Source organism: Opisthocomus hoazin, chromosome 9 (genome assembly GCF_030867145.1).
Source record: "Opisthocomus hoazin isolate bOpiHoa1 chromosome 9, bOpiHoa1.hap1, whole genome shotgun sequence".
Taxonomy (NCBI): domain Eukaryota; kingdom Metazoa; phylum Chordata; class Aves; order Opisthocomiformes; family Opisthocomidae; genus Opisthocomus; species Opisthocomus hoazin.
Genome location: NC_134422.1, coordinates 37,851,643 through 37,873,545, shown reverse-complemented (window position 1 = coordinate 37,873,545; position 21,903 = coordinate 37,851,643). Strand labels below are relative to the sequence as shown.

The window sequence follows — 21,903 nt, the reverse complement described above, 5'->3', positions numbered from 1 at the left end:
CCGACGGGGGTGGGATTCGAACCCACGCGTGCAGAGCACAATGGATTAGCAGTCCATCGCCTTCACCACTCGGCCACCCCGTCCTGCCGCGCGCCCCCCGCGGCCCCGCCCTCCCCGCCGCACGCCGGCCTCGCTCCGGCCTGGCCGCCGGTGGTCGCCGTCCTCCCGGCCTGAGGGCCCGGCCCGCCTCCCGCCGTCGCGGCCCTCTTAGCGCAGCCGGCAGCGCGTCAGTCTCATAATCTGAAGGTCCTGAGTTCGAGCCTCAGAGAGGGCAGCTGTGATTTTTCTTGTTGCTCCGGGCCGCTTTTTTTTTTTCCAGGGGCCGCCTCGCCGCGGGGTGTGGAGGAGGGGAGATGGTGCTGGCTCCCCACCCCCCCGCAGAGTCCCCCCTTACGCGGCCGCGGGGCTGCCCGTGCCGCAAAATGGCGGCCCGACTCCCGGTCGGGCGGGGCGGCAAAAGCGCTGCTGCCCTCTCTGAGGCTCGAACTCAGGACCTTCAGATTATGAGACTGACGCGCTGCCGGCTGCGCTAAGAGGGCGACGGCAGGGCGGGTGCCGCCCTCCGGGCTGCGGGCGGGGTGAGCCGCGGCGGGAGGGCGGGCAGGCCCGGTCCCTCAGGCCGGCCCCGGCGCGTCCCGCCGCCGCTCGGCGAGGGGCGGGGCCGCGGGCGGCGCGCAGGGACGGGGTGGCCGAGTGGTGAAGGCGATGGACTGCTAATCCATTGTGCTCTGCACGCGTGGGTTCGAATCCCACCCCCGTCGGGAGTTTTGCTGCCGTGAGGCGGGTGCTGGGGACAGGATCCGAAAGGGCTGGCGCGGAGGGGGCTGGAAGTCGCTTATCCAGGACTCGGGAATCCTTGAAAGAGCTATTGACTGCGGGAAGACCGGCAAAAGAAGCCCGTCAGTGTTGCGAGGCTTGCTCAGGCAGCCCGAGCGTTGCGCTCCCACCAACAGGGCACGGTGCTGCGCTTCTGCCGCAGGAGAAGACAGCTTGCAGATGCTGGAAATACAAGAATAAAAATGGACTAAATGGATTAGCCCACGCTGTGCTGCTGTGAGCATGTGGCTAAGATGTTGGGGGACCACGTTCTGATATTTTGGAACATTTAAAGACATCTTTGCAGTTGTCTCAAGCTCCAGATGCCTCGAAAGATACCTTGAGTCAGGTCAGGGGAGCTGGCGAGATGTCAGACTGCAGGCGCGCCGGGGGCTGGGGCCAAGGCCCGTCTCCCAGGCAGCGACGCCCGAATCACCGGTGCTGCAACGGGCGCAAGAGCGAGGAGCCCTCCGGCCACCCTGGGTTCTCACCAAATGGAATCTAAATATCTCCGGGAAGGACAAACCCATTTGGAAGGGCTTTGTTTGAAATAACTGATTGCACAGAAATTCAGGTGGTCACTGCAAGCGGAAGTGATAAACACGGTCTGTTTATTGCGAATCAATATAAAGTTAATTCAATAAGAACGTGAGGACGGCCATGCTGGGGGGACTGGTCCTGCTGCTGCTGGCGGGGCTCGCCGGCGTCGCGGGGCAGGACCCCGACGGGACGGATGCCTCGGCCATCGCCGTGTCCAACGGGGGACCCTGGGGCGACTGGGCCTGGCCGGAGATGTGCCCCGCGGGGTCCTACACCGGCGGCGGCAGCTTCGAGGTGGCAGGGGACGCCGCTCCTGCAGGGATTTAACCCCCTGTCTCTGTTCCTTCGCAGGCAGAGCCGCCCCGAGGGGTGATGGAGGACGACACGGCGCTCAACGGCGTCCGGCTGCATTGCTCCCGTGGCGGGGGACGTGGCGGCGGCTACTCGGCCGAGTCCCAGAGCGGCAGGTGAGACCCCGGCCGTCCCTGTCCCCTCCCTCTGGACCCAGAGCCTCCTCTGCAGCCGCGCCTGGCGCCGAAGGGCTCGCACCCTCCTCTCCTCCCACACGCCCCAGCACTGGCACCAACCCTCTTCTCCCTCCCCGCGTCCAGATGGGGCCGCTGGTCAGAGCCCCCCTGGTGTCCCCACCGAGGGCGGCTGGTGGCCTTCACGCTGCGGGTCCAGGAGTCCCAGCGCGGGGTCCCGAGTGATGAAGTGGCTGCCACCGGCGCTCACTTTGCCTGCTCCGACGGGCACGACACCCAGTCCCTTGAAGCCTGTGCCCGGGGTCCCCTCTCCTAGGACCCCACATCCACCGGGAGATCCCTTAGCCTTGGTACCCTCAGGGGCCACCTTCCCCTTGTCCCCATGGGCCCCATCATTGCACAAATGCCGCTGCCGATCTTCCCAGAGATGCTCCCGAGTCCTTTCTGCCCCCACCCAGACCTTCCAGATCATCCCCAGCATCTCCAGGACTGTCCTGTCCTACGCTGAAAGGAGCTTTCAGTAAAAGGATGTACCCAGGCTGAGCTGGGGCAGCTTCGTTGCTGGGAGGGGGCACACCAAGGCAGAGAAGGGGACACGTGGCCATCCCCCGTCCCCCACCGAAGGAGGTAACTGAGAAAAGTTGCAGATGGACCCTCCTCAAAGGGCACAGGGATGGGAGGCTGAGGGAATTGATGGAAACCCCCTTGGGGCAGAAGGGAGTGAGTGGGGCTACCGGGGACCCCTGCTTGAGGCAGAGACCCCCCTGTAGTGCCCCCAGCTTGGGGCAGGGAGGAAAAACAGCCCCCGGGCCCAGGCACCACTGGGAGTCGAACCCAGGATCTCCTGTTTACTAGACAGGCGCTTTAACCAGCTGAGCCATGGCGCCCGCCTGCCCCACAGCTCTGGGGTGCCCCACAGCCCCGGTGTGAGCCACGGCCACGGCCCCCGCCCAGCTCCGGTCCCCATCCTGCCGTCACCCCAGCACCAGAGTCACCCTGCAGGACCAATGGGCCGGGGCACAGGGTTGGGACCGCGGGGACAGTCCTGTGTGTCACCCTGAGCTCAACGGCCTGGCGACTGCGGGGTGTCCCTGGGGGACAAAAGTTGATGGCCAGGTGCCAGACGAACTCGACAGTGGGTGCCCCAAAAATCAGGGCTCGTCCGGGAGTTGAACCCGGGACCTCTCGCACCCTAAGCGAGAATCATACCCCTAGACCAACGAGCCGGGGTGCTGCACCCCAAGCCACCCCCAGCCTGTGCCGGGCACTGGGGTGCTGGGGGGGCAGGGCTGCCCGGGGACCCCAGGCACCACTGTGTGGGGCTGGGCCGTGCCGCCATCCCCTGGGGAACAGAGCGGGGCTGGGGGTGTGCGGGGATGCACCGGGCACTGCGGACACTTCCCCAGTTCCAGGACAGTTGGGGTGCCCGGGGGATTGGGGTGGCCGAGGCGGGGGGCAGGTGTCCCCCCCGGGGGCTGGGTGTTGGGGCTGTGATGGCCGAGGGGTGAAGGCGTTGGACTCGAAATCCAATAGGGTTTCCCTGCGCAGGTTCGAATCCTGCTCACAGCGACAGGTTTTTGCCCCCGCCGCTACTGGGGCTTGGGGGGATGCGGGCGGGAAGAGGATGGGGTCCATGGCACCTCCAGCACCGCACCTCCTCGCTGGGAAGCAGCTCCGGACCAGGGAACCTGCTCCTGGGCAGCACTGGGGGCCAGGGACCACTTGCTCTACGGCCGGGTGAAATCCTCCCCTCTGAGGAGGGACCACCCGGAGAGGAATGGGGACCACCACGAGAGGCTGGGGACCCACAGCCGTGAGGTGTCAGTTGTGGGTTCATCTGCAGATGCTTTTACCAGTGAGCTGCAGGGCAGCCCAGGGCCGCGAGGCCAAGGGGAAGAGCTGGGGACCCCAGTGCAGGTTTGGGGTACATTCCACCTGTAGGCATGAGTGGATCTGGGTCCAGCTTCCAGAGGACTCCTCTGTTTTTGTCTGGGGAGTAGAGAACTCATCTGACCTCGGCTGTTGGCTTTCATCCCCTCGTTCCCCCCGACAGTCACCGCAGCTTTGGGCTGGGTAGGGAGAGCGGGGCAGCTCCTTCTCTTGGGGGTCCCAGCACAGGGTGCAGGCACCCACCATGCGTTGCTGCTGTTACCCCAGTCCATGACCAGCCATGCCCAGAGGCAGTCCCAGGGTTTTCTGGGGGTCTCTGCCAGCCCAACTGGCAGAGAGGGGGCTCTGGGGAGAAAAAAGGCTGGAGATGCTGGGGGTTGAACCCAGGGCCTCTTGCATGCAAAGCAAGCGCTCTCCCGCTGAGCTACATCCCCCTGCGAGGGTGGGCAGCGCGGTGCCCAGGGTGGGCTGATGACCCCGAGGTCCGGCCGCCCCCACAGCCGCTGGGGACAGGGCCGTTACGTGCTGTGGCCATCTCCAGACACCGGCCCCGCTTGCTGGGCACAGCAAGATGGACTTCACTGCTCCAGGCTGTGCTAGGGGCAAAAGGCAGCATCAGGCACCCTCACCCAGCCCCAAAACTGCGGGGCACAGAGGCTGGGGGTGCCTTGGGGTGCAGCACCCCGGCTCGTTGGTCTAGGGGTATGATTCTCGCTTCGGGTGCGAGAGGTCCCGGGTTCAACTCCCGGACGAGCCCTCCTTTTGGGCACCCACCTTCCCCAGGGCCCCTGGGACCATGGCGCAAGCTGGGCACGGCGAGGGCAGCGCTGGGCGGCAGAGGGGGGGTTGCCCCGTCCTGGGTGGGCAGGTCCCCGTGGTCAGGACAGAGCCCCGAGAGGCGTCAGGGTGTTCCCCGAGGGTCTGCTGGTGGGGTCGGGTGGGGTGGGTGAGAGCAGGGGCAGCGGTGGGCAGTGGGTGAGCGCTGGGAGGTGAGGGGGCTGGGTGAGGCCCCCAGGGCTGGCTGTGCAGGGGGATGTAGCTCAGCGGGAGAGCGCTTGCTTTGCATGCAAGAGGCCCTGGGTTCGACCCCCAGCATCTCCATGGCCTTTTGCCTCCCCACAGCCCCCTCTCTGCTGGCTGCGGGGTTGGCAGAGCCCCCCAGGCCCCCCCGAAAAGCCCTGGGGCTGCCCATGGCCCTTTCTCTCTCCTGCCCGGGCTCTGTGCCGTGTGGTGGCATCTTGACTCTGTTCACCAGGGGGCTCGGGGTGAATGTTGGTGTTGCAGGAGCTGCCGAGCTGGGGAGGCCACCCATCCCCATGTGCCGGGCAGCATCACCCCTTCCATTCCCCATCCCTGGGGGGCTGTGCCTGGCAGTGTGCCCCAAAAGGAGGGCTCGTCCGGGAGTTGAACCCGGGACCTCTCGCACCCTAAGCGAGAATCATACCCCTAGACCAACGAGCCGGGGTGCTGCACCCCAAGGCACCCCCAGCCTGTGCCGGGCACTGGGGTGCTGGGGGGGCAGGGCTGCCCGGGGACTCCGGGGCCCTGGGTACCGATTTTGGGGATGGGTCATGCCACCACCCCCTGGGGAGCAGAGCAGGGCTGCGGGGGTGTGTGGGGATGCACCGGCTACTCGGGACATTTCCCCAGTTCCCAGGAAAATGGGAAAATGGTCCCAGCATGGCCAGGGCAGGTTTGGAGGGGCCCAGAGCTATTGGGCCATGGCGGCCAGGATCTGGGCTGGGTCCCAGCTGGGCACCCCGGCTCGTTGGTCTGGGGGTGTGATTCGAGCGGTGGGCAGTGGGTGAGCGCTGGGGGTGAGGGGGCTGGGTGAGGCCCCCAGGGCTGGCTGTGCAGGGGGATGTAGCTCAGCGGGAGAGCGCTTGCTTTGCATGCAAGAGGCCCTGGGTTCAACCCCCAGCATCTCCATGGCCTTTTCCCCCTCTGAAACCCACAGTCTCCCTGGGCATCACTGGAGGACGCGTCCCGTGGGTGCCTGCCCTGTGGTGAGGTTCTCTGCTGGGCCTGGATTTTTTCCCAGCCATCGGTCAATACCCCTGGATGCTCCCTTTTCCCAGCCCCGCCACGTGCAGGTACTGGGGCTGCCGAGGGACAGTGGCACTCTGCAGATCACCCCACACCAGTCTGGGGGGGACATTTTCTCCCTGGAGCCAGTCCCCAGGGCAAAGCCGGGGTGTCCCCACCCAAAAAGATGTATAAGAGGCTGTGATGGCCGAGGGGTGAAGGCGTTGGACTTGAAATCCAATAGGGTTTCCCTGCGCAGGTTCGAATCCTGCTCACAGCGATGGATTTTGCCCACAGCTGGGGTCTGAGGCAGCCACCTCCTGCAGGAGGTGGTGGCTGGAGAGGGCACCTCTCTGGGCAGCCATCATTCGCTGTCATTCTCCGCTGGGCACTGGTGGGCCTATGGGACCCCCAGGTCCAAGTCCCAGACAAGCTCTACTTTTGGGCACCCACCGCTGGGCACAGCCCCTGCGGGGATGAAGCACGGACGGGGCGACGCTGCCCAGCACGTGGGGATGGGTGGCCTCCCCATCTTGGCCATGTCCCCGCTGCCGGGACGGTCCCACCACGGCAGGGAGCAAGGCGCTGCGCACACAGCAGGAGTCGCTGCTCTGCCATGGCTCAGCCCCTCCCGGGTGGGGAAGGGGCTGCTGGGGACGGCGGAGCGGGGCCCTGATGCCACCACGTCCCCGCTGGGCAGCTCTGCCCGGGGAATCCGCTTTGGGGATGCCTTCCAGAGGTAGAAGTGAATTTGATCACTGCTGCCCCGTGGAGGGGGTGGGTTTGAGGAGGCAAAAAGCTGGAGATGCTGGGGATTGAACCCAGGGCCTCTTACATGCGAAGCAAGCGCTCTCCCACTGAGCTACATCCCCTCTGTGTGAGAGCTGATGCCACCCAGGTCCCCTCCTGCCCGTCCTGGTCCACTTGGCCCCATGACCTTTGGAGCCAGGGCAGATCACAGCCGTGGCCATGTCCAGGTGCCAGCCCCGCAGCCAGGGCAGGGCGCGGGGGAGCTCCCAGCTGTGAACAGCTGTCAGGGCCAAAAAATGCTTCCCCAGGTCCCATCCTACCCCAACCTACTCCTCAAGCACTGGAGCTCAAGTGGGGGGGTCCTGGGTGCATGCAGCACCCCGGCTCGTTGGTCTAGGGGTATGATTCTCGCTTCGGGTGCGAGAGGTCCCGGGTTCAACTCCCGGACGAGCCCTCCTTTTGGGCACCCACCTTCCTCAGCTGCTGCGTGTGGCCCCAGCGCGCGGCGGGACCAGTGCCAGCGGGGTGGCAGGGCACCGGTGCCCACGCAGCGGGGATGGGCAGGGGGTTTGGGGTGGGCGCATCCCTGCTGCCAGGATGGAGCCCTTCAGAAGCAGCGATGGCGGTGAGTGGAGTGCAGCCACTGGCGGTCTGGTTTTGGGGCCCGTGGGTCAGAGCAGGGGCAGCGGTGGGCAGTGGGTGAGCGCTGGGGGTGAGGGGGCTGGGTCAGGCCCCCAGGGCTGGCTGTGCAGGGGGATGTAGCTCAGCGGGAGAGCGCTTGCTTTGCATGCAAGAGGCCCTGGGTTCGACCCCCAGCATCTCCATGAGCTTTTTGCCTCTCCAAAGAAACAGAGCAGGGTGGTGGGTGCCCAAAAGGAGACCCAGGGCACTGCCTCTCACTCCCCTCTGCTCTCTGGCCAGCAGCTCCCCCAGCTCCCCCGAGGATGATGCACTGGGCATCTTCCTGCCATCTCGGCAAAATGGTCCACAGCTCCCCACCCCTCTCCCCTGTTCCTTCTCGTCAATCTGTGGTGGCTGCTCCCTCACATCTGCAAAACTCGGAAAACCATGGTGGAGCCTGGGCCCATCACAGACTGCGGCATTTCTGGGACACAGCCAAGGAGCAGGTTCCCTGGTGCAGGAGCTGCTCACCAGGGAGAAGGGGCGGGTCTGGGGGTGCCCTGGCTCCCAGCACGCTCGCACCCCAGTTTCCCCAAGGGCCCCCAGGACCCACAGAGCAGGCAAAACCTGTCGCTGTGAGCAGGATTCGAACCTGCGCAGGGAAACCCTATTGGATTTCGAGTCCAACGCCTTCACCCCTCGGCCATCACAGCCCCAGCACCCAGCCCCCGGGGGGGACACCTGCCCCCTGCCCCGGGCACCCCAATCCCCCGGGCACCCCCACTGTCCTGGGACTGGGGAAGTGTCCGCAGTGCCCGGTGCATCCCCGCACACCCCCAGCCCCGCTCTGCTCCCCAGGGGGTGGCGGCACGGCCCAGCCCCACACAGTGGTGCCTGGGGTCCCCGGGCAGCCCTGCCCCCCCAGCACCCCAGTGCCCGGCACAGGCTGGGGGTGCCTTGGGGTGCAGCACCCCGGCTCGTTGGTCTAGGGGTATGATTCTCGCTTAGGGTGCGAGAGGTCCCGGGTTCAACTCCCGGACGAGCCCTCCTTTTGGGCACCCACCTTCCCCGGGGGCCCCTGGGACCCTGGCACAAGCTGGGCACGGTGAGGGCAGCGCTGGGCGGCAGAGAAGGGGTTGCCCTGTCCTGGGTGGGCAGGTCCCCGTGGTCAGGACGGAGCCCCGAGAGGCGTCAGGGTGTTCCCCGAGGGTCTTCTGGTGGGGTCGAGTGGGGTGGGTGCGAGCAGGGGCAGCGGTGGGCAGTGGGTGAGCGCTGTGGGGTGAGGGGGCTGGGTCAGGCCCCCAGGGCTGGCTGTGCAGGGGGATGTAGCTCAGCGGGAGAGCGCTTGCTTTGCATGCAAGAGGCCCTGGGTTCGACCCCCAGCATCTCCATGGCCTTTTGCCTCCCCACAGCCCCCTCTCTGCTGGCTGCAGGGTTGATGGAGCCCCCCAGACCCCCCAGAAAAGCCCTGGGGCTGCCTGCGGGCACAGCTGGACTGGGGATGCCTCCTGGCACCCACAGGACTGAGGAAATGCCCATGGCCTTTTCCCAGCACTGCAGGGCACGGGGCCACCTTGTTCGCCTTCCCACAGGGCTCTGGGTGTCTCTTGAGGTGAATGTGGGTGCTGGTGGGAACAGCTGGGTGGGAGCAGGGCCGTGGGCGCCCAAAGGAGGGCTCAGATCAAGTCCCCATGGCCCCAGGCACCGCACAGGCAGCTGGGGGCTGCCCATGGCGCTGCCTCTCCCTCCCCTCTGCTCCCCAGCCAGCGGCTCCCCCAGCTCTCCAGGGACGAGGCACAGGGCGATGTGGTGGAGTCCACTCCGCATCCAGGGAAAATGCCACGTCGGCACCTCTCCCACATCTACCAAACCTGGAAAAGCCCTGGGGGTCCTGTGCCCCTCCTTCCCCGGGCCCATCACAGCCCCGGCCGGGGGCACCGTGCGGCTCCCTCTGCACCCTGCCTTCCACTGCCTTGGCACCTCAAAATCTATCCCAGCTGCCCGGGGCGCTCCCGTTTTCCTGGGACTGGGGAAGTGTCCGCAGTGCCCGGTGCATCCCCGCACACCCCCAGCCCCGCTCTGCTCCCCAGGGGGTGGCAGCACGGCCCAGCCCCAGAATCGGTACCCAGGGCCCCAGGGTCCCCAGGCAGCCCTTCCCCCCCTGCACCCCAGTGCCCGGCACAGGCTGGGGGTGCCTTGGGGTGCAGCACCCCGGCTCGTTGGTCTAGGGGTATGATTCTCGCTTTGGGTGCGAGAGGTCCCGGGTTCAGCTCCCGGACGAGCCCTCCTTTTGGGCACCCACCGACAGCCACAGCCCCCCGGGGATGGGGAACGGACAGGGTGATGCTGCCCGGCACATGGGGATGGGTGGCCTCCCCAGCTCGGCCACGTCCCCGCTGCGTGGACGGTCCCACCACAGCCGGGACCCAGGTGCTGCCCGCTGCCCCGGCCACTCCGGAGACTTCCCCGCTTCCCAGGATAAGGGGGGCAGCCAGGATGGGCTGGGACAGGGGGAGCCAGGGCTGCAGAGGGAGACCCACGATGGCCCAGGATGGGGCTGTGATGGCCCTGGGGCAGGAGGGGCACAAGATCCCCTCCCGATGTTTTCCAGGCTTTGCAGACCCGGGAGAGGCGAGGGAGCAGCCATCGAGGGGAGCGGCTGGGAGCTGTGGGCCATTTAGCCGAGATGCCACATGGGTCCCCATCATCGCCCCGTGCATCACCCCCGGGGGAGCTGGGGGAGCCGACGGCCGGAGGGCAGAGGGGAGGGAGAGGCAGCGCTGTGGGGCAGCTCCTACCTGCACTGGGCATGCTGGGCTCCCCAGTGAGCCCTCCTTTGGGCACCCACGGCCGGCCACCCACCCTGCAGGGACAGGGCACGGGCAGGGCGATGCTGCCTGGCACATGGGGATGGGTGGCCTCCCCAGCTCGGCAGCTCCTGCAACACCAACATTCACCCTGAGCCCCCCGGTGAACAGAGTCAAGATGCCACCACAGGGCACAGAGCCCGGGCAGGGGACAGAAAGGGCCGTGGGCAGCCCCAGGGCTTTTCTGGGGGGTCCCCCGCAGCCAGCAGAGAGGGGGCTGTGGGGAGGCAAAAGGCCATGGAGATGCTGGGGGTTGAACCCAGGGCCTCTTGCATGCAAAGCAAGCGCTCTCCCGCTGAGCCACGTCCCCCTGCACAGCCAGCCCTGGGGGCCTCACCCAGCCCCCTCACCCCCAGCGCTCACCCACTGCCCACCGCTGCCCCTGCTCGCACCCACCCCACTCGACCCTACCCCACCAGCAGACCCTCGGGGATCACCCTGACGCCTCTCGGGGCTCCGTCCTGACCACGGGGACCTGCCCACCCAGGACGGGGCAACCCCCCCCTCTGCCGCCCAGCGCTGTCCTCGCCGTGCCCAGCTTGCGCCAGGGTCCCAGGGGCCCCCGGGGAAGGTGGGTGCCCAAAAGGAGGGCTCGTCCGGGAGTTGAACCCGGGACCTCTCGCACCCAAAGCGAGAATCATACCCCTAGACCAACGAGCCGGGGTGCTGCACCCCAACGCACCCCCAGCCCCTGTGCCCCACACCTCTGGGGGTTTCAGGGGGGCAGCTGGTGCTCTGTGCAGCCCTTGGCACACTCTGGGAGCAGGGACATCCCTCTGCCCATCCCTGGTCCTCTCCGCCAGCAGCTGGAGGTGACAGCAGGGTGTTCGTGCCACCACCTCCAATCCCCACCTCCTCCAGGGGTTTTCCTCTTCAAAACCACCTCCGGGCCCTGGAATGGCCGCAGCCTTGCACCATCGCCCCTTGCCCTTCTCCCTCCTAAGGTGACCCCCAAAGCCAATCTCCCCCTCTCACCTGGCTTTCTCTTCACTCCCAGAAAATCCCTGCCGCTGCTTCCTGCCCCAGCCCCTGGAGCTGCTGGACGTGGGCTCTGGCGCTTTGCAGGCACTGGGTGACCCTCGAGTGCCCCAGGCTGCCATGGGTCCAGGAAAGGGGGTGTCTCTGGGGTGTCTCTGGGGTAGGCTCGGGCCATGGTCCTGGGACGCAGCCCCTGGGTGAGGGGCAGCCCATAGCTGTGCCAGGGCAGGCGGCCGAGCTGCGTCAGGAGCCGCGGGTGCGGTGCCATCGCCCTGCCCGCAGCCGGCACCGCTGCCCCGTGGGGATGTCACCGTGTCCGTGCCCGTCCCTGGGGGGCTGTGGCTGTCGGTGGGTGCCCCAAAAGGAGGGCTCGTCCGGGAGTTGAACCCGGGACCTCTCGCACCCTAAGCGAGAATCATACCCCTAGACCAACGAGCCGGGGTGCTGCACCCCAAGGCACCCCCAGCCTGTGCCGGGCACTGGGGTGCAGGGGGGGCAGGGCTGCCCAGGACCCCAGGCACCACTGTTTGGGGCTGAGCCGTGCCGCCACCCCCTGGGGAGCAGAGCAGGGCTCGGGGGGGTGTGCGGGGATGCACCGGCTACTCTGGGCATTTCCCCAGTTCCAGGAAAACAGGAAAATGGTCCCAGTTTGACCAGGGCAGGTTTGGAGGGGCCCAGGGCCATTGGGCCTTGGCGGCCAGGATCTGGGCTGTGTCTCACCTGCACACCCCGGCTCGTTCGTCTAAGGGTGTGATTCTCGCTTGGGTGTGAGAGGTCCTGGGTTCAGCTCCCGGACAAGCCCTCCTTTTGGGGTACCCACTGCCAGGCACAGCCCCAGCAATGGTGATGGTGGAGTGCAGCCACTGGCGGTCTGGTTTTGGGGCATGTGGGTGAGAGCAGGGGCAGCGGTGGGCAGTGGGTGAGCGCTGGGGGTGAGGGGGCTGGGTGAGGCCCCCAGGGCTGGCTGTGCAGGGGGGATGTAGCTCAGCGGGAGAGCGCTTGCTTTGCATGCAAGAGGCCCTGGGTTCGACCCCCAGCATCTCCATGGGCTTTTTGCCTCTCCAAAGAAACAGACCAGGGCGGTGGGTGCCCAAAAGCAGGGCTCGTCCGACAGTTGGAGCCAGGACCTCCCGCACCCGAGGCGAGAACCATACCCTTAGACCAAGGAGCCGGGGTGTGCAGCTGGGACCCAGCCCAGATCCCGTCCCCAATGTCCCATGCGACCCTGCCTGCGCTGCCGGCACAAGTGGCAAGGGAGAGCCAAGGGCTCGCCGCACCCAGGAGCTGCTGGTGCCAGGCGTCGGGGACATCCCCAGTGGCAGGCCCCCTTGGGCACCTGGCATGGCTGGAGGGGCTGTGTGTCATCCTCGGCGTTTCACCCTCCGTCCTGGCTGAGCCCGGGCTGGTCCCCGTCCCGGTGCCACTGCTGGGACAGGCCAGGAGGAGGTGAATGGAGCTGGGAGAGCGCTGGGTGTCACCAGCACCCGCTGCGCTGGGCACCTGCTCCCAGCCACTCTCTCCATCGGTGTGTCTCAAAAAAAATGGGGACTTTTGGGGTGCCTGAGCCCTCAGAGGTAGCACTGAGATCATTTGGGTTGGCCTTGGGCACTCGCGGGTGATGCCCTGGGGAGCCCCGGGATGCTGGGGTGAGTGGCCAGACAGAGACCCCAGGCAGAGGCCATCGCCTCGGGGCAGTGCAGGGGCCGGGGGTCCCTGGTGGGGCTCTGGCAGGGAAAGGGGACGGGGGAAACCAGTTCCCGCAGGGCATGGGACCCCAAAACCCAGCGGGTGCTGGTAGGGGAGGTGTTGGGCTGGATGCACCCAGTGGCAGATGGAGAAGGGTTTGGGGGCTGGGGTACCCCAGACCTGGGGCAGTGGTGTGGGGCGCAGGGGATGTGGAGGGGGGAGCAGGCAGAGGGTCAGGTGTTTTGGGGGGGCACCCCACAGCTGTAGGGCAGGTGGGCGCCATGGCTCAGCTGGTTAAAGCGCCTGTCTAGTAAACAGGAGATCCTGGGTTCGACTCCCAGTGGTGCCTGGGCCTGGGGGCTGTTTTTCCTCCCTGCCCCAAGCTGGGGAGGTCTCTGCCCTGAGCCCCTCCATCCCTGGAGACCCAGCTCTGGGGCGAAGGAGTTTCCTTCTGCCCCCTCTGATGACCCAAACTACCTCCAGACCCCTGGGGATTTGGGAAATACGAGAGGGACATCCAATGCCGGCTGGACCCCTACCATCTTCCCTATCAATTTGCAGAGCTGGTGCTGAATCCCGCGGGAAAGCCCTCTGGATGCAGGTCAGGGGCGGCTGGGTAGTGGATGATGGAGACCTGCGACGAGTAACGCAGCCCGGGGCGTACGCACTTTTGTGGGAAAAAAATAAATGGCACCCTGCCCTTTGCCATCCTCTGCAGGCAAGGCCAGAAGGGAGGGTGGAGATGGGTGGGCAACGGGCTGCTGCAGCCAGGCAGAGGGGCTGCCGGGGGTCTGCCTGCCCAGCCCTGCTCCCCGGAGGACACTGTAAGGGGACCTTAGAAATGCTTCTAAATATCTCAAGGGTGGGTGTCAGGAGGACAGGGCCAGACTCTTTTCAGTAGTGCCCAACGACAGGACAAGGGGCAATGGGCACAAACTGAAGCAGAGGAAGTTCTGTCTGAACATGAGGAAGAACTTCTTCCCTCTGAGGGTGACGGAGCCCTGGAACAGGCTGCCCAGGGAGGTTGTGGAGTCTCCTCCTCTGGAGATATTCAAGCCCCGCCTGGACAAGGTCCTGTGCAGCCTGCTGTAGGTGACCCTGCTTCGCCGGGGGGGTTGGACCAGATGACCCACAGAGGTCCCTTCCAACCCCGAACATTCTGTGATTCTGGGATTCTGTGACACCCTGAAGAACCAGCCACAGGTCTGCAGCCTTCGGGCAAAAAGGAGGGAAAAAAAAAAAATCCCCAAAATAGGTGTTGGAGCAGGTGACGAGGTGGCCGAGTGGTGAAGGCGATGGACTGCTAATCCATTGTGCTCTGCACGCGTGGGTTCGAATCCCACCCTCGTCGGGCCCCTGGGGACCCCCCACCCACGGGGGAGGCTTTTGGTGCAGCGTGTGGTCGGCTTCCCCTTGCCGCTCTCCGTTTTGCTCGCTGGCGTTAAATCCACGTCTGCCTCTTCATTGCTGCTCCCACTCGCCGAGTGCTCCCAGTTGCTCGGGGACCCGCGCTGCCCTTCTGCGTGACGTGCTGGGCCCCACGCTCCCGCGCAGGGCACCGTCCCCGCTCCGTTCCTGGCCACCCTCCTGCCAGCCAGCTGTGTCTTCTCCAGGAGGCAAAGCACCAAACCATGGGCAGGGAAGGCCAGCAACGGGCTGGCCGTGCTGGCCGGGTGCACCCCGAGCCTTGGGTGCTTTTTTTCCCCCCCTCCTGCTGTGTCAGCCAATTTGTTCCTTTCCGCATCTCACGTGCGAGCCCTGGGCATCCCTGTTGTGCCAAACGGGAGCCGAAAAGCCAACCCTGGGCAACGCCGTGCCTCGCTGAGCCGTCACCACGTCCTAGAGGTGCTTTTTTGAGGACGGCGTCGCTGCCGCGTGTTGGCAGCTCCCTCCTGCGCCCGCAGCCGTGGAGGTTCCTGGGGAGAGAAGGGGGGTGAGCTGCTGCAAGACGGAAAGAGGGGAAAAGACCCGACTGCTGGGAGGTTTTTAACCGCTGAAATCCCAGCAGGCTTGCAGAGAGGGAAGCCTTGCATTTCTCAGCGCGTTGCAGGTACCTTCCCCGCTCCCGCCCCTTCTCTCCGTGGAGGAGGATGTGGCCAAGCAACGCTGTGGCTTGGAGGCAAGGCGAGGACACGCAGGCTTAGCTGCCCACACTGCAGGCCCTGCGCTGGCTTCTCGACCGTCCCTGGGGCCACGTTTCCTTCCCGTGCTTTGGGGAGATGCCCCTGGGGACCAGCTGGGAGCTGCTTCCCTCTCCTGAGCCAGAAACAGTGACTGGGCTGCAGGGAAACACCGTCCCCGTCCCCTTCCACTGCCGTGGGACGCTGTGGTGCTCGGCCAGCTCTGCCTCCCTGGGAAGGGGGGATGTCTGCACCCGGAGAGCCAGGCACCCTGCCAGAGCGGTGCGGGAGATTTCCTGGGGAAAAGGCATGGGTTTTGGCACACGGGGGGTTACAGCCCCGGAGAAACACCAGCTTGCAGATGGGGATGGTGAAATGGGAAGGGGCGTTGGGTGCAGGCTCCTCCTTGGGCGGTGGTGGGTGGCATGGGGGCTGCTGCAGCTGGGTGGGACCCGGGGGCTTGCAGGGCAGAGGCAGCCGGGAGAGGGGACGAGCTGACCCCCTTGGGACACCCTTCAACCCTGCTGGGCTGTGTCTGCCACGGTGACGAGACCTCCTGGGGGTGGACGTGCCAGGCTTGGTGACGCCGTGGAGCATCAGCCCACCCGGGGACCCGGCAATTACAGGGGACGTGTGGGGGCAGGAAACTGGATCATCTGCAGCCCCGGGGCGGAACGCAGCAGCCGGAGCCTGGGTCTCCCCAGGGCTGCATGCAGTGGCCCTGCAGCACCCCGAGTCCGCCGCGGCGAGGACGCGGGCAGCCAAGGATGCTCTGCGGCTGTGGTGGGTCTGTCTGGGTCAGGATGCTGCCTCCTGGCGCCGGGGCATCCCGCCCGCCCGGCAGCCGCCTGGGAGTGGTCCCCACGCGCCGCGGTGCTGCCGGCAGGTTGGCTGCGGCCCCGGGGCGAGGTCTGGGCGAGACTGCTGGATGCAGGTGTTCCTTGGAGAGGGGCTGCGGTGGGTCTGTTGCTGCCCCAAAACGTGCCTTTGCCTTTGGCTTTCGAGAGGAATTTTGGGGTGGGGGCAAGCTTCCACCCTCCAGACAGTCTCAGAGACATCTCGCCCTTGGCTTGTTGGAAACCAAAACGCGGAGCAGGCAAATGGGAGTCGCAAAGTGCTGCTGGGGCTGGCGATGCGAAGGGAAACACAGCAAGTGTTGGTCGAGGGCCGCGTTTCTCCTCGTGCCCTTAGCTGCAGGAAGAACCAGGGCTGAGATGGCCACGCATCCTGGATGCAGGATGTGCAGAAGTTAAGAAAATGGGTCTGATATGTTTGGTTTCGTGAAACTTTCTCAGTTTTGTGGTTCCTCTAGAGAAAGCCATGTCTTAAGCAGAAAGTGCTCGTTCCCTGAAATGAATATGGGTCAGAAGAACCAGTCCTTGTCTTTCTCCCAAATACCTGCATTTCCAGGAAGAGCTCTTTCCCCTTTGTTTTAATCTCATTCATTGCACAAATCTGGTTATTTTAACTTCTTGACACGTGCCTTTTGTTTCCCCTGTCCCCTTCTGCTGTTTCAGCACACAAATCCGCTCACACTCAGCAACACGTCCTCGCTAATTGCCCCCATGCATTTGTTCCAAGCATCGCTGCATCCGTGGATATTCTTCTGGGACACGATGGTCCGATGTGACCAGAACCTCCAGGGCTTCAGCTGGGTTGCAAAACTGAAAGACGCGGTGAGGCTGCAGATCAGAAGGTGCCAGCCTGTGTTTGGAAGCCTGGAAGGGAGTCCCCCAGGAAGGGCTGTTTTCCCTGGGATGGTGAGAGTGCACAGAGGCACACAAAAAGTAAAAAAAATGGAGATGGAACATGACTGGTGAAGGGGAAGAAACCCTGACTAGCAGGAGAAGGGTTTAACTCTGAGGCTGCGTGTCCAAGGTGCACCTGTGGCATCATTTTTGTCATTCAGGAGTGGTGGATAAAGTCAAAAGGTAAAGCTTGAAATCAAGCCTCCTCTTTTCCTGCTCACCAAATCGCCGCTGAGGAGGTTGTGAGAAACCCACAGCTTCCTGCCTTCCTCCAGCAGCCTGCAAGGTTGCTTCTGGCTGAAGCACGCGTCCTCTGCTGCACCTCGGAAAAGCTGATTTCCTCTTTCCCCTTCCAGAATGACGTTAAAAATAGCTGGGCTTGACCCCAGCACATCTGAAGGGCTTTTTTTGCCTGGACGGGCAGGGCGGGAAGGAGTCACCGGGGACAATTCAGTGCTGTCAGCCGTGGCTCTACAAGGCCAAGTCACCCTAGGAACTGAAATGACCCCGAAACCCCTACAAGGCACGTCTTTAACAGCGATGCTGACAACCCCCGGCTCCGCACATGCATAGTACATGTGCCCCAGTGCTGCTCTGGTTTACTGGGGGCAGGAGATCTTTGTGGCCTTCATCTGGGCTCTGCTGGCATGAAATGAAAAGCCTTCTTCAAACTTTCCTTGCCCCCAGAGCCTGATGGCTCACTGCCCTGCTGGGGCCGACGGCAGCGACTCCCTGCCCGCAATGTGCAGCTGATTCATGTTTAAGTGCAGGTCGGGACTTTTGCGACTCCCCGACTGTTCAGCAGCGAACAGGCTTTCAGCAGAGCAACCCGGTCTCACGCCACAGCCTGTAATTAAAAACGTCTTGATGACATCGCTCCGCCACAAGGAAGCAGAGCTGCGAACTTCTGGCTCACCGCTGTTAGCATGTCCAAAGAGCAGGATGGGAAGGCTCCTGGCCTCGGAAATCGGCTCACTGCACTAAATTAATAAGTTCTGGTGTGTGTCACCTTCAGGGGCGGACTCCAGAGCCCGTGATGACTTTGCTTTTACAATTTAATGTGCCTTCCAAGCAGAATTAATACCCCAGGCGTGAAGAATAATAACAACAACAAAAAAAAAAGCTAAGTGGATCTAAGTGGATCCAAAAGCGTAACAATTTGGTCATGCCGGGCTAGCTCCAGTCCCCGCGTCCGCGCTGTTCGCACCGGGGCAGCTGGGGCAGGAGAAATGCCCTTCGGCATTTCCCCCCCAGCGCCCTCACCCCTGCAGCCCCCCCGGTTTTCCTGCCGTCGATGGAACGGCTGTTGCAGGCTTTGCCTACGAATGCGCGTTTCTCGTGTCCAGCCGACATCCCCGAGCTCACCTCGGGTGCGCTGGGGAGCTGAGCTGCTTGCGCTCGGAGGAAGGTGGGGAGCGATGCGCCGGGGATGCGCCTGCCCTAAATTCTGCTGAAACACTCTCCTGCCTCGTGGGGTAGGACCTAAAATGTACTTTGGCCTTAGGAAGCAAGGTAATTAATGCCTGTAGCCCAAATCATTTCAATCTTACTCAGTATTAAGTGGAAGCAAAACATGACAGATGAAAGAGGGAACTGTTTAATCAGCCGGGGGAAGCTTTCCGGGAGAAAACTGCTGGTTGTTGGGGAGTTTCAGGCGGAAGGTATGCGCCTGCTCCCCGAGGGGCTGGGGCACCCTATAAAACCCCGCGTGGCACCCGGCCCCATCACCCGCTCCCAGCCGCCGCCGCCGCCTCCGCCGCCCGGGTAAGTCGAGACAGGCTCCGTCTCCTCCTCCCCACCCAGCTGTTGCTTTCACCGATGCCTTGCGCCCGGTCCTCCGCGAGAGTTCCAGGTTTGTTACCCGCCTCCCTCCCGCCCGCGGACGATGTCGGGGAAGGGTTGATTTCTGCTCCAAGACGAGGAGTACAAGGGCTTGTGGGATGCAGGGCTTGCAAGGATCCGTAACCACGTCAGCCGGCTGCATCCTGCATGGTTTTCCTTGCCGAAGGGAAAAAAAAGAATAGCGCGTGTCCAGGTTGCAGGGATCGGTGTGTCCCTGCTCGCGGAAGGTCCCTGATATTTTGGGGTGGGGTAGCTCAGCTCACGTGAAGTCCAGCTCGCCCACGTTGTACTGATTTAAGTGGGTTTTGCTGCAGTTAGATGTGTCCCAGCGGGCGTTTCTCTCGCCGAAGGCTTGCCGCCAGCTCGAGGGCAGGCAGCGGGCAGGGGTGGGTCTGCTCTCAGTGCTCTCAGCGCCTGGTGCCTCCGGCTTCCCCAGATGTGCAGCTCAAACCAAACTCCTCGCTTTCTCCCAAGGGGGTTACGGGGCAAGGGAAGGGGGAGGCTGGCTCCTGCCCATTTGGAAAGCCTTCCTTGGGGGTTACTAAACCATGCAAACTCATCCTCTCGCTAGCTCTCCTACACCTCTCATTATGGGAGCCGCTGAACGAGGGCTCAGCAGGGATGGGCCAGCCTCTGCCTTGCATTTACACCCTGGCTCTGGCTTTCAGGTGTCCATCCTCGCCGAGCGATGTCCTGCTATGATCTGTGCCTGCCCTCCTCCTGCGGTCCCCGGCCGCTGGCCACCAGCTGCAACCAGCCCTGCTTCCGCCGCTGCGGGGACTCCACCACCGTCATCCAGCCCCCCACCGTCGTGGTCACCCTGCCCGGGCCCATCCTCAGCTCCTACCCGCAGAACACGACGGTGGGCTCTACGGCGTCGGCGGCGGTCGGGAGCTACCTCCGGTGCTGCGGGGTCCCCGTGGCCTCCGGCGGTCCCCGGGGGCTGGGCAAGGCGGGACTGCTGTGCCTGGGCAGCGGGCTGTAGGGGTGTCCCAGGTGGTCACCTCCTCCCGACGGAGCCAGCAGAGCTGCTGCCGCGTCGGGGGGAACAGACGAAGCACGGGACCAAGGCTGGGGAAGAGGACTAAGGAAATGCCCGCGGGTTTCCCAGCTGTGGGGGGCACCCACAGCCCCTCCAGGAGGAAGGGACCCATGCGAGCTCGTCACTCGAGACCCTGCCTCTGTTTACCTTTCTCTCGCTAAGCCTTACTTTATATTTCCGTGTAGGTGTCACACCCTGCGGTGCTACACAGCATTTGCTGCTGGCTGGGCAAAAATGCTTATAGCAGGCTGTAGATGGAAGATGCTAGTCATGGGGCGGTGGGGCAGAGGAACACCTTGGAGGGATCGGCTTGTCCCGGGGAGGGGTTTACCCGTTTCTTTACCAAGAACTGGAAATGCACTTCTCATACTCTGCACTGGTTTATTCTCCTTCTCATTAAAGTCATGCTACATCATAGCCTGAGTCTTCTGGTGTTCCTTGTGCTTCTGGTCTGGAGGGGTTACCTGCTCTGGAGGTGACTTGCTGGGGGGGCACGTTTATTTTTTTTGCCTGAAATGGGAGTTTCTGCTGCTCAGCTCCACACTGTGCTAAGTGTGCGGTTTGCTGTGACCAGCCCCAAGGCAACTTTCTCAGCCTGGAGACATCTCCTGCTGCCCCATAGCAAGCACCTCCTTCAGGAGGACTTCCCGCAGGAGCAGACTTCTTGCCTGTTCCCTCAAGGAAGTCGGAACATCAAGGTCTGATGTTTCAAAACAGCATTTACCTTGCATTTTGCAGCAGTTTTGGGGTGAGCTAGGGAGGATGGATGTGAGGTCAGGGAAAAAAATGTGGAACTGAGCTTCCTGGGAGATGGTCCTTTGGATGAGCATCCTACGCCCAACTCACCCAATGTTTTGTGGGTGACAATGAAGAGCAAAAACTTCCTAAGATATACCAGGGCAAAACCAGGCCTCTAGCTCTTTATTCTTACTCTTGACGACAGCGTGTGGCAAAAGGGGCCTTCTACAAAGAAGTATCTGCTGGCTCAAACCTAGATAGCCCAGGTGCCACTGAGACATGTGATGTGTCTACATCTGGCAGTGTCTCTTAACGAAGCAGCAGAAACATTTTGTTCCATGCTGCTGCAGGCATGCATAGACATATACATACAGGCACGACTGCAACATTTGCCTCGAGTGAGCCCTGTGGATAACGTGAGCTGAGGACACCCATGTCCCCGTGCCAGCTCATTGTGACGCCCGGATACGGGTGCGCCTTGTCCAGCAGCCCATGCCCACGGTACCATCCCCGGCCCTGCTACGGAGAGAGGGGGGCCTGCGATGTGGAACACGGTGCAGGGCTACCCAGGTTTCCTCTGGACACAGACATTCGGAAGCCCAGGTTTGCTGAGACCCGTGACTGAGCGCTGGTCGACCAGAGGTGTCGCAGGGAGAGGCATCCTAACATTTCTCAGGGGCACCAAGCGTGATGGACGTTCAGACCTGTGGCAATGCTGTCAGCAAAGATATGTAAACATAGCAACAAGGACATGAAGAAGAAACTATCATTTCCCCATATGCTGCAGATAGAGAGGTGAGAGCAACAGATGGACTGGTGCTCAGCAGAGAGCTTTGCTTTGATGCTGAGCGGAGACACCTGCAGGTCCCATGCCCGTGAGCTGGTCAGTTAGAGGAGGACAAGTATAAACCCATCTCTGGCCCCAGCTGCAGCACAATGAGATCCATACTGAGCTCTTCCCAAAGACTGAGACCCAAGGTTTTAGCTGAACCCATCTGAGAACTGGAGAATAATTGTTTAACAGGCATGGGATGCAGGTGTCTCCGGGAAAAGACGTCAAGCATTGAGTAAAGCCACTTTTTAAGATGCCATGTATCATCAAGCAGAATCTTTTCAGCTCGTGGAAGGAGGAGTAAGAGTGCGACTAAGTCGTCCATGGGTATTGTTTAAATCTGCTTTCATACCTTAAGCGTTTTAGTAGCGTGACAATTTGCATAAAGTTTATGAGTGTTTATAATGCAGGATTATGCTGAGCTTGAAAGCATGTTGATCTTCAAAAGCCTTCGACCAAGCTCGACTGGTTTTATTGCTCAGGAGATCTTCACAGAGGTGCTCCTGATTTGGAGAAAGTTTATGTGGCAATTGCCCAGCACTCAGAGAACTGGGAGAAGAGAGGTGTGGTTTCACACCCCTCTCCCAGGGACTGCTTAGATATTTTCATCCCAGTTCCAGAAATTGTCTGTGGAGATGGGACGTAAAATTCTCCTGAACGCTGCGATGAGGTAAAGCACTGGATTTCCAGCGAAAGCTTAGTTAGAAAGCTGTAAGCACCTGGGGCTTGTGCAACTGTCTTCCACCAGTCTGCTGCATAGGATGAAGAAGGGGGACAGGATAGCAACACTTTTATGTGGCTTTTCACTGAATGACTCCACTGGTGAGGCTGTACAGATATTTTATTCTGAAGAGTCACTGTCTCAAAGGAGGCTGAAATCCACAGAGGTCCTTGATTTGACTTGAAAATTGCGACGCCTTAGT

The 21,903-nt window shown here is 63.0% G+C and overlaps 2 protein-coding genes and 26 non-coding genes across 28 annotated transcripts; 17 read left to right on the top strand and 11 right to left on the bottom strand.

The window, feature by feature from the left end:
- Window position 1: 1 nt before the first annotated feature.
- On the bottom strand, window positions 2–83 carry TRNAS-GCU (transfer RNA serine (anticodon GCU)). Its single transcript has one exon. It is a non-coding gene; the product is annotated as a tRNA-Ser (tRNA).
- A 118-nt stretch (window positions 84–201) lies between these two features.
- TRNAM-CAU (transfer RNA methionine (anticodon CAU)) lies at window positions 202–274 on the top strand. Its single transcript has one exon. It is a non-coding gene; the product is annotated as a tRNA-Met (tRNA).
- A 192-nt stretch (window positions 275–466) lies between these two features.
- Window positions 467–539, bottom strand: TRNAM-CAU (transfer RNA methionine (anticodon CAU)). The gene has a single exon. It is a non-coding gene; the product is annotated as a tRNA-Met (tRNA).
- Window positions 540–679: 140 nt separating this feature from the next.
- TRNAS-GCU (transfer RNA serine (anticodon GCU)) lies at window positions 680–761 on the top strand. The gene has a single exon. It is a non-coding gene; the product is annotated as a tRNA-Ser (tRNA).
- A 715-nt stretch (window positions 762–1,476) lies between these two features.
- LOC142362435 (vitelline membrane outer layer protein 1 homolog) lies at window positions 1,477–2,157 on the top strand. Its single transcript, XM_075431067.1, has 3 exons — window positions 1,477–1,650; window positions 1,708–1,823; window positions 1,968–2,157. The coding sequence occupies exons 1-3, from the start codon at window positions 1,477–1,479 to the stop codon at window positions 2,155–2,157; spliced, it is 480 nt and encodes a 159-aa protein (XP_075287182.1).
- A 497-nt stretch (window positions 2,158–2,654) lies between these two features.
- TRNAT-AGU (transfer RNA threonine (anticodon AGU)) lies at window positions 2,655–2,728 on the bottom strand. Its single transcript has one exon. It is a non-coding gene; the product is annotated as a tRNA-Thr (tRNA).
- Window positions 2,729–2,995: 267 nt separating this feature from the next.
- TRNAP-AGG (transfer RNA proline (anticodon AGG)) lies at window positions 2,996–3,067 on the bottom strand. The gene has a single exon. It is a non-coding gene; the product is annotated as a tRNA-Pro (tRNA).
- A 261-nt stretch (window positions 3,068–3,328) lies between these two features.
- TRNAS-CGA (transfer RNA serine (anticodon CGA)) lies at window positions 3,329–3,410 on the top strand. The gene has a single exon. It is a non-coding gene; the product is annotated as a tRNA-Ser (tRNA).
- A 683-nt stretch (window positions 3,411–4,093) lies between these two features.
- On the bottom strand, window positions 4,094–4,165 carry TRNAA-UGC (transfer RNA alanine (anticodon UGC)). The gene has a single exon. It is a non-coding gene; the product is annotated as a tRNA-Ala (tRNA).
- A 251-nt stretch (window positions 4,166–4,416) lies between these two features.
- TRNAP-CGG (transfer RNA proline (anticodon CGG)) lies at window positions 4,417–4,488 on the top strand. The gene has a single exon. It is a non-coding gene; the product is annotated as a tRNA-Pro (tRNA).
- A 272-nt stretch (window positions 4,489–4,760) lies between these two features.
- Window positions 4,761–4,832, top strand: TRNAA-UGC (transfer RNA alanine (anticodon UGC)). The gene has a single exon. It is a non-coding gene; the product is annotated as a tRNA-Ala (tRNA).
- A 288-nt stretch (window positions 4,833–5,120) lies between these two features.
- TRNAP-AGG (transfer RNA proline (anticodon AGG)) lies at window positions 5,121–5,192 on the bottom strand. Its single transcript has one exon. It is a non-coding gene; the product is annotated as a tRNA-Pro (tRNA).
- A 396-nt stretch (window positions 5,193–5,588) lies between these two features.
- Window positions 5,589–5,660, top strand: TRNAA-UGC (transfer RNA alanine (anticodon UGC)). The gene has a single exon. It is a non-coding gene; the product is annotated as a tRNA-Ala (tRNA).
- Window positions 5,661–5,954: 294 nt separating this feature from the next.
- Window positions 5,955–6,036, top strand: TRNAS-UGA (transfer RNA serine (anticodon UGA)). The gene has a single exon. It is a non-coding gene; the product is annotated as a tRNA-Ser (tRNA).
- Window positions 6,037–6,556: 520 nt separating this feature from the next.
- Window positions 6,557–6,628, bottom strand: TRNAA-CGC (transfer RNA alanine (anticodon CGC)). Its single transcript has one exon. It is a non-coding gene; the product is annotated as a tRNA-Ala (tRNA).
- A 260-nt stretch (window positions 6,629–6,888) lies between these two features.
- Window positions 6,889–6,960, top strand: TRNAP-CGG (transfer RNA proline (anticodon CGG)). The gene has a single exon. It is a non-coding gene; the product is annotated as a tRNA-Pro (tRNA).
- Window positions 6,961–7,258: 298 nt separating this feature from the next.
- Window positions 7,259–7,330, top strand: TRNAA-UGC (transfer RNA alanine (anticodon UGC)). The gene has a single exon. It is a non-coding gene; the product is annotated as a tRNA-Ala (tRNA).
- A 428-nt stretch (window positions 7,331–7,758) lies between these two features.
- On the bottom strand, window positions 7,759–7,840 carry TRNAS-CGA (transfer RNA serine (anticodon CGA)). The gene has a single exon. It is a non-coding gene; the product is annotated as a tRNA-Ser (tRNA).
- Window positions 7,841–8,101: 261 nt separating this feature from the next.
- On the top strand, window positions 8,102–8,173 carry TRNAP-AGG (transfer RNA proline (anticodon AGG)). Its single transcript has one exon. It is a non-coding gene; the product is annotated as a tRNA-Pro (tRNA).
- A 273-nt stretch (window positions 8,174–8,446) lies between these two features.
- On the top strand, window positions 8,447–8,518 carry TRNAA-UGC (transfer RNA alanine (anticodon UGC)). Its single transcript has one exon. It is a non-coding gene; the product is annotated as a tRNA-Ala (tRNA).
- Window positions 8,519–9,340: 822 nt separating this feature from the next.
- On the top strand, window positions 9,341–9,412 carry TRNAP-UGG (transfer RNA proline (anticodon UGG)). The gene has a single exon. It is a non-coding gene; the product is annotated as a tRNA-Pro (tRNA).
- Window positions 9,413–10,232: 820 nt separating this feature from the next.
- TRNAA-UGC (transfer RNA alanine (anticodon UGC)) lies at window positions 10,233–10,304 on the bottom strand. Its single transcript has one exon. It is a non-coding gene; the product is annotated as a tRNA-Ala (tRNA).
- A 278-nt stretch (window positions 10,305–10,582) lies between these two features.
- Window positions 10,583–10,654, bottom strand: TRNAP-UGG (transfer RNA proline (anticodon UGG)). Its single transcript has one exon. It is a non-coding gene; the product is annotated as a tRNA-Pro (tRNA).
- Window positions 10,655–11,338: 684 nt separating this feature from the next.
- TRNAP-AGG (transfer RNA proline (anticodon AGG)) lies at window positions 11,339–11,410 on the bottom strand. The gene has a single exon. It is a non-coding gene; the product is annotated as a tRNA-Pro (tRNA).
- A 535-nt stretch (window positions 11,411–11,945) lies between these two features.
- On the top strand, window positions 11,946–12,017 carry TRNAA-UGC (transfer RNA alanine (anticodon UGC)). Its single transcript has one exon. It is a non-coding gene; the product is annotated as a tRNA-Ala (tRNA).
- A 916-nt stretch (window positions 12,018–12,933) lies between these two features.
- TRNAT-AGU (transfer RNA threonine (anticodon AGU)) lies at window positions 12,934–13,007 on the top strand. The gene has a single exon. It is a non-coding gene; the product is annotated as a tRNA-Thr (tRNA).
- A 920-nt stretch (window positions 13,008–13,927) lies between these two features.
- Window positions 13,928–14,009, top strand: TRNAS-GCU (transfer RNA serine (anticodon GCU)). The gene has a single exon. It is a non-coding gene; the product is annotated as a tRNA-Ser (tRNA).
- Window positions 14,010–19,056: 5,047 nt separating this feature from the next.
- LOC142362461 (feather beta keratin-like) lies at window positions 19,057–19,353 on the top strand. Its single transcript, XM_075431124.1, has one exon. The coding sequence runs from the start codon at window positions 19,057–19,059 to the stop codon at window positions 19,351–19,353; it is 297 nt and encodes a 98-aa protein (XP_075287239.1).
- The last annotated feature ends 2,550 nt before the right edge of the window (window positions 19,354–21,903 follow it).